General features: G+C 37.7%; 1 protein-coding gene across 1 annotated transcript in view; it reads right to left on the bottom strand.

Annotated features, from left to right (window-relative positions):
- crb2a (crumbs cell polarity complex component 2a) overlaps positions 1–2,048 on the bottom strand; it is a 37,546-nt gene extending 35,498 nt beyond the window's left edge. The window contains exon 1 of the mRNA XM_034095403.2: positions 1,880–2,048. Within this exon, the coding sequence (XP_033951294.1) occupies positions 1,880–1,946 (67 nt within the window). The 5' untranslated portion in view covers positions 1,947–2,048. The remainder of the gene's footprint in view (positions 1–1,879) is intronic.
- Between the last annotated feature and the right edge of the window lie 6,743 nt (positions 2,049–8,791).

The raw sequence follows: 8,791 nt of genomic DNA on the forward strand, positions 1-8,791 counted from the left end.
CAGTTTAAAAATAAACTCCCTAACACACTAAGCTAATTCTCTCCAGAGATCCACAGAAAGCACTAGAAACAGAGCGTCCCCACTCTCAATGATATCCCCCTTAAACTGTAATCCGTCTTAAACCCCTGAGATAAACTAATCCGTCTTGATGCCCAATCTTTATTTGTGCCTTCAGTTGCCCTGCCCACATAACTATGAACTGAAAGTATTTGTGTTATTTTGCCCTAAGTGCAATTACTTAGATATGGACATGTTAAATACATATATTGAGTAGTTGGAAATATTCTGCTTCTTATTCCAAAACATTGACATTTATTATGTGCATTTCTGTGATTTTTAAACCATGTCAGAAGTGTGAAAGCTCTCTTTAAATGGATCTCATTCTAAAAAATAATCCTTAATAAAGTCATCTTGACAAAACACACAACGTTAGAGGCAAACACACCATTATAAGAGCTATGAGTGAGTTCTTCTCACTTGTTTTACATCGGTATATTTAAAGTTATCGCAAAGAATGGATGCATTTGTTGAATGTTTTTACAAGAAGGAGAAATGTATTTTAAGATGTTTTCAAAAACTCAGAAATCAGAGCTCACTGGGGTTCGTTCCGGACGCTGTTGAATTTCACTGCACATTTCATTTTCAGGTCATTTGTTCAATGTATGGTGGGCCTGAAGGGACAATTCCTGACATGTTTGTATACTGCTTCTTTAGGCTAAACCGCAGGACATACATATAATAAGAAAACTGCAGAACTGCTAACATAAGTTATGTGTAACAATAGTAGTGTTTTTATGAAGAGCAGCATGTCATAAGTCTGTCTGTTGTCTTTCTAAAAAACATGTATATGAAGTTTCTAAATTATGCAGTGAGTATAATGTTCTAAACTTGACACAAACCTCCTGGGAGTTCACATCATTATCATATTGTTGTGCTCACTTTTATGTATATATTATTTATATTTCTTGTAGACTTTTCTTCTTGTTTTTAATTTGCTTAACTCGTTTCTAAAATAGTTTTTACATTAGTTGTATTTTGCTCATTTCTTTACAACTTAATTCCACTAACTGTCATGCATCAATCACACCGTAGCAAATTCTTTGTTTGTGTAAACCTTATTGGCATTAAACCTGATTCTGATCAAATATGAATTCTGAATCAAGCCGAGAGTCACATGCTGCCTCATTCTGCGCCTCCATTCATGCGCATGGTAGATATGAATGAGATTCTCTGCACTGATCTCCTCGCTGTCTCCTCTGTTTCAGCGTGCCTCTGATTCTGACCAGTCATGTGTCAAATCTCATAAAAAGTGAGGATAATAAAAGTCCTACGATCAACAGTCAAATTTTACACTAATGTTTAAGAGTCCAGGAAAGATATTAGTCTACAACTCATCACACAGTGTCAGTAATTATCCTCAAGGCTGCTCAGTATTCTGGGAATTTACTGGAAACGAGCCAATCCACTCATCATTGTAGTAAAGACAAAAGAACCCCCCCCCAACCCAACCGTCTCCATCTATTTCAGGCTCCTAAATGTAGAAATGCACTTGTGATGAAGCAGCCCCTCTGATATCCTGACTGTTAAGTGACAGGCGGGACAATCCTCACTCACCATTCATACATCGTACCGTGTTCCTCAGTAATCATTCGGGAAGTACATGTGAGGTAAAATAGTTCTTGCGGATATGTACGTCCTTGCACTGTAAGAATAACTCTTTCCATGTAACCTGTTGCTCTCACCGAATTGGATTAAACTCAGAATGCCCCATGGGATTTACAAAGTAATTCACCTCCAAAGCTTCCGAGCAGTCAATTGCAATTACACATACATGATCACCACGTTAAACTGATCACAATACAACGTGTGGTCCACTCACCCCATTTGAACATCATCATCGTCAGCAGTAGTGTCTTTAGATCCAGGTGCCCCTTCCCCAACTCCATGGTAAATCCACTGAACACCAAAAGTGTGGAATATAAAGAAGAAGTCCTAGAGTAGACACATTGTGCAGGGGAAGCTGTGTTCCTGTGTTTAGAGGCGACCCATGCTTGTCTACTAATGAGTGCAGCAGCAGCCTCTCTGACTGCCTCTCCGCTCTGGACTCACACAGTGTAATCAGCCATGAGAGCCCAGAGGACACGGGAAAACACGAGCTGGATTAACACCTGCTAACACGCATGCTCATTCCCTGCGCTCTGTACCGCTGAGGGGAAGGCATACAGACAAGAAGTATGCAAATTAGTAAATACGTAAAATGTATTTATAAAGCGCGTTTCCCAGACATAGTCACAAAGTGCTTGACAAAGCATATCTGAGATATTGAGATTAATCCGTGTATCATTAACATAAAAGTACGATTATTAACGTAAATTATTGACATGGCTACTGTTACTATTCACACTTGACAGCTATTGAAGCCAGAGGTAGGTAAGTATAGGTAACTAGGTATAGATAGGTAACTAGGTATATAGGTAGGTAACTAGGTAGGTAACTAGGTAGCTAGCTAGGTAGGTAGTTAACTGGGGAGCTAACTAGGAAAGTAGGTAGATGGATAGCTAACTAGGTAAATAGCTAACTAGGTAGGTAGGTAGGTGGGTAGGGTAGGGTATGGTATGGTATGGTATGGTATGGTATGGTAGGTAGGTAGGTAGCTAGGTAGCTAGGTAGAAAGCTAACTAGTTAACTAGGGAGGTAGGTATATATAGGTAGTTAGCTAGGTAGTTAGGCAGCTAAGTAGATAGCCCCTAGGTAGGTAGCTAGCTAGATAGTTAGCTGGTAGACTGGCTGTCCAATAATTTGTTCCAATTTGTTGAATTCATAAACTTAGTCCTTCAAAAACATTGGTCAGAGCATTTGATTTACTGATTGTTTTTAGGATGTAAAAGCATTTGACCAAACGGGAAAAAACCCTGTTTAAAATATGTTTGCTAAAATGTCTTTTTCAAGAGCGACCTGGCCAAGAGGGAAGCATGAACAAAGTTACAACACATGAACACAACACGATACAGGCGAGGCAGACGAATACAGCGGTCGTAAAACACAAATTAAATGGCACATTCACCAGTCGATATGCAAATAAAATAAACTTTTATAAATCAATAAAAACTGGCACTATTTAAAACGACTTCAATCAAGTCTCAACGACCAATGGATTCTTGTTCTCTGTCCTTTAAGATTGACCTGAACATTAAAACATCATAATCATAACATATTAAATGACCACACAAGCTACGTGTTAAGAAGTGCTAAAAATACAATACATTGTGAAAAACAATAAAAATGTCTTTAGATGACATGTGTTAAAAGAAACACACTGTTTAACTGTGGGAAAGGAACACGAGAAGCAACATTTAAAGCAAATTGCAAATAAGGTAGTTTAGATTTCTAGTTTTAAGTTCATACTTTGATTTGAGTGGGGGTTTGTTAGGGTTAGGGTGTGGCCCGGTAGATAAAAAGTAGTTCCTACAACAAACCGATCACAACAAGGTCTGTGGATTATCTTGAGTAACCTGATCATGATTCATTTGTATGCACAGAAACAGAGGTATGTATTTGTCAAATGTACTTTTGATTTTTGGGATGAACTGTAACATCAAAATAAGCTAAAATTAAGTGTACCAAAATAAAACCTTATCATTATGCAAAAAAAATGCATGTATACAAATATCTCAGTTTAACTTTCATAAAGATCTGTGTGTGTTAGTGTGCAGTTTTGAGTGGATTTGTCTCAATGATATGATGATGGTTTGTCTAAGAAAGTCTCCACATATTGTTCCCTTACTTATTGTTGAAGAGTTACAGCCAATCAGATTTTGAATATGGGTGTAATTTCTGTGTTTATATACCCCGCTTCAACTGCTAATGACTTTTTACGGTAAAAAAAAGGGTAAGAAAATAGATGGGTGAATTGAAACCTTGTATACTTTCTTCACTCACTTTGTTGACAGATGTTTACAGACACCAACACCTCGTTGGTATAAATCCTGCGTCCTTGTGTCTGCCCCCCGGCGCTCCAGTGAATCCAGGCCAGGTTTTAGTCTGAGTGTCTTCAGCAGCTTTCGTGGCTCCTTTGTAGCGTGAGGCTTAGCAGTCACACATCCATCATTTAGCCTGTTAGGGGCTTGTTACCCCCCTGAACGCTCTCCCAAACACCAGCTGTGCCTGTCACCCCACAGCCACACACACTGATTTGCACCCATGAACTTTATGTCACCTACAGAAACGGGCACATGATGAGGCCATTGTGCCGTGTGCAATTGGGTCCACTTACTTTATAATGAGTAGACTTAAAGCTTGAATAGATAACATTGGAGAAGCAAGCATGACTATACGATTATATTATATTTTTAATTAGTCTAAGAATTGGTAACACTGTCAGCCCCCTCCCTTCAGACCTCCCTCCGAAGTCACTCCTCCAAAACGTGTATCATTAACATAAAAGTATGATTATTAACGTAAATTATTGACATGGCTACTGTTACTATTCACATCTGACAGCTATTGAAGCCAGAGGTAGGTAAGTATAGGTAACTAGGTATAGATAGGTAACTAGGTATATAGGTAGGTAACTAGGTAGCTAGCTAAGTAGGTAGTTAACTAGGGAGCTAACTAGGAAAGTAGGTAGGTAGGTGGATAGCTAACTAAGTATATCGCTAACTAGGTAAATAGCTAACTAGGTAAATAGCTAACTAGGTAGGTAGGTAGGGTAGGGTATGTAGGTAGGTAGGTAGGTAGAAAGCTAACTAGGGAGGTAGGTATATATAGGTAGTTAGCTAGGTAGTTAGGCAGCTAAGTAGATAGCCCCTAGGTAGGTAGCTAGCTAGATAGTTAGCTGGTAGACTGGCTGTCCAATCATTTGTTCCAGTCTGAATGAAATGAATGAATTCATAAACTTAGTCCTTCAAAAACATTGGTCAGAGCATTTGATTTACTGATTGTTTTTAGGATGTAAAAGCATTTGACCCAACGGGAAAAAAGCCTTTTTAAAATATGTTTACACTTTACACTAGGCCTTCACAATGACACATAAGGTGTTACCATACTATCCAAATGACCAGTGAAACGGGCCTCAACCCCTCATGACCCGTCCAATGACAACACGTTTGTACCTTCATTTGTTCACATGTATGACACAACCACAGATAGCTCAACTTGTTGATTCCTGAGCTTTATCAGTGACTCACGGCAAGTTCTTTCATTGTTTTTTTCTTTAAGTACATAAAGTAACAGAAGCATGCACTGTCCTTGAGAGGTCCCTTCCTATCAGGAGCAGATATGGACGAGTGGTGAATCACAAGAGGAGTGAGCAACATAAATGATACATATTTTTATACCGTTCAAATACGTTCCTTCCCATGTGCAGAGGTGAGAAGTAGTGGAGTACAAATACTTCGTTACTGTACTTAAGTACATTTTTATGGTATCAGTACTTTACTCCACTACTTATTTTTCTGACGACTTCTTACATTTTGATCTCAAATACCTGTACTTTCTACTTCTTGTTGAACACAAATACCTGTACTTTCTACTTCTCACATGTTGAACCCAAATACCTGTACTTTCTACTTCTTACATGTTGAACCCAAATACCTGTACTTTCTACTTCTTGCATGTTGAACACAAATACCTGTACTTTCTACTTCTTGCATGTTGAACACAAATACCTGTACTTTCTACTTCTTACATTTTGAACACAAATACCTGTACTTTCTACTTCTTACATGTTGAACCCAAATACCTGTACTTTCTACTTCTTGCATGTTGAACACAAATACCTGAACTTTCTACTTCTTACATGTTGAACTCAAATACCTGTACTTTCTACTTCTTACATGTTGAACTCAAATACCTGTACTTTCTACTTCTTACATGTTGAACCCAAATACCTGTACTTTCTACTTCTTACATGTTGAACTCAAATACCTGTACTTTCTACTTCTTACACGTTGAACTCAAATACCTGTACTTTCTACTTCTTACATGTTGAACTCAAATACCTGTACTTTCTACTTCTTACATGTTGAACTCAAATACCTGTACTTTCTACTTCTTACATGTTGAACTCAAATACCTGTACTTTCTACTTCTCACATGTTGAACTCAAATACCTGTACTTTCTACTTCTTACATTTTGAACTCAAATACCTGTACTTTCTACTTCTCACATGTTGAACTCAAATACCTGTACTTTCTACTTCTTACATGTTGAACTCAAATACCTGTACTTTCTACTTCTCACATGTTAAACTCAAATACCTGTACTTTCTACTTCTCTCATGTTGAACTCAAATACCTGTACTTTCTACTTCTTACATGTTGAACTCAAATACCTGTACTTTCTACTTCTCACATGTTGAACTCAAATACCTGTACTTTCTACTTCTCTCATGTTGAACTCAAATACCTGTACTTTCTACTTCTTACATGTTGAACTCAAATACCTGTACTTTCTACTTCTCACATGTTGAACTCAAATAACTGTACTTTCTACTTCTTACATGTTGAACTCAAATACCTGTACTTTCTACTTCTTACATGTTGAACCCAAATATCTGTACTTTCTACTTCTTACATGTTGAACTCAAATACCTGTACTTTCTACTTCTTACATGTTGAACACAAATACCTGTACTTTCTACTTCTTACATGTTGAACCCAAATACCTGTACTTTCTACTTCTTACATGTTGAACTCAAATACCTGTACTTTCTACTTCTTACATGTTGAACTCAAATACCTGTACTTTCTACTTCTTACATGTTGAACTCAAATACCTGTACTTTCTACTTCTTACATGTTGAACTCAAATACCTGTACTTTCTACTTCTTACATGTTGAACTCAAATACCTGTACTTTCTACTTCTTACATGTTGAACTCAAATACCTGTACTTTCTACTTCTTACATGTTGAACTCACCTGAGTATTTTTAAACACTCTGTACTTCTACTTGAGTAAAGGATGTGTGAACTTTTGCCATCTCTGCCCATGTGACATTGAAAGACTGCTTGCATCTTTGAGCTGGTGAACTGTTCGACCAGATCAGAGTACTTGTGGGTGTCAGAGTAGGTTTCCTGTTCCCTGGGATAAGCTGATCAGGACATGACACTCTGCCAATGCAGCACACTCAGGACTTATGTTCCTGTGGGCAGGGATGTATATCTGTGCTTAGCTGACACACTGGCAGCAGCACCGTCAATCTTATCATGTTTCAATCATCAGTCATACATATTGTTTGAATGCTGACTGACAACTGTGAATAAGAGATGACATGACCTCTATCATAAAGTAAAGTTTAGTGGAATCAGTTTTAAAAAACGTCCAATTTAAGACCGGTGAAGACAGGGACATTGCTTGACATTGCTTGACCAGATTTAGTTTGATGATTTGGCACAAAGAGGTGTTAGTAGGGGGGCAGAGCACTCACCCATTTAATTAAATCCCAGTATTAAGCATGTGATTTGAATTCAAGCCCAGAATTGTGAATTCTTTGGGATTTATTTCAAAGAATACCTAACTAACTATGCCAGCTGCAGAAGTGGAGGTGTGGGTTTATAAGATAATAGTGTAAACAAGGATGAAAAGGGTCTAATGAGAAGCCTCGAGTTAGACAGTGACTCGGCTAATTGTTTAAGTCATAACAATTAAAATGGCGGTAACAAGTCTGGGAGTTATTGTAAATTATGACTTGAATTTAAAATAGCTTGAGCAAGGTAGCAAAACAGCTTTCTAAACCTAATACATATTGCCAAAGTGTGCCAGAGGTGGGAAGAAGCTAAGTGGATTTACTCAAGTACTGTACTTAAGTACAATTTTGAGGAAGTTGTACTTTACTATTTCCATTTTCTGCTACTTTGTACTTCTACTCCTCTACAGTTCAGAGGTAAATCGTGTACTTTTACTCCACTACATGTATTTAATACCTTTAGTTACTTCACAGATGTGGATGAGTGATGTGAAATATAATCAAGTGTTGAATCAGACTTTAGTTCCACCTGGAGTAAATCCACCAGCTACCCTGCAGTCTACAAAGTACTTCAGACTAGCTGCACCTTCACCAGCTTTGAGAACACTTTCATGATCAATCATTATAAAACATATCATATATATTATTCTGAAATGGACCAATCTGCACAACGACTACTTTTACTGTCTTTCACTATATTTAGATGAGAATACTTTTCTACTTTTACTTGAGGAACATTTTGATTGCAGGACTTTTATTGTAACAGAGTATTCCAACACTCTGGTACTTCTACTATTACTCAAGTACAAGATCTGAGTACTTCTACTTTTACTCAAGTACAAGATCTGAGTACTTCTACTTTTACTCGAGTACAAGAACTGAGTACTTCTACTTTTACTCAAGTACAAGATCTGAGTACTTCTACTTTTACTCAAGATCTGAGTACTTCTACTTTTACTCGAGTTCAAGATCTGAGTACTTCTGCTTTTACTCAAGTACAAGATCTGAGTACTTCTGCTTTTACTCCAGTACAAGATCTGAGTACTTCTACTTTTACTCGAGTACAAGATCTGAGTACTTCTACTTTTACTCGAGTACAAGATCTGAGTACTTCTACTTTTACTCGAGTACAAGATCTGAGTACTTCTACTTTTACTCAAGTACAAGATCTGAGTACTTCTCCCCCCTCTGAACACTGCACTGTTTCTAGAATATAGTGCCTTTTCTTAGTTCAGACTGATTGTGATCGACATGCTCCTGCACGATAGGTGGCGGTATGTGCATAAGAGTTTGTATTAATCCGCGATGAAGAAGAAGAAGAAGA

Source organism: Pseudochaenichthys georgianus, chromosome 12 (genome assembly GCF_902827115.2).
Source record: "Pseudochaenichthys georgianus chromosome 12, fPseGeo1.2, whole genome shotgun sequence".
Taxonomy (NCBI): Eukaryota; Metazoa; Chordata; class Actinopteri; order Perciformes; family Channichthyidae; genus Pseudochaenichthys; species Pseudochaenichthys georgianus.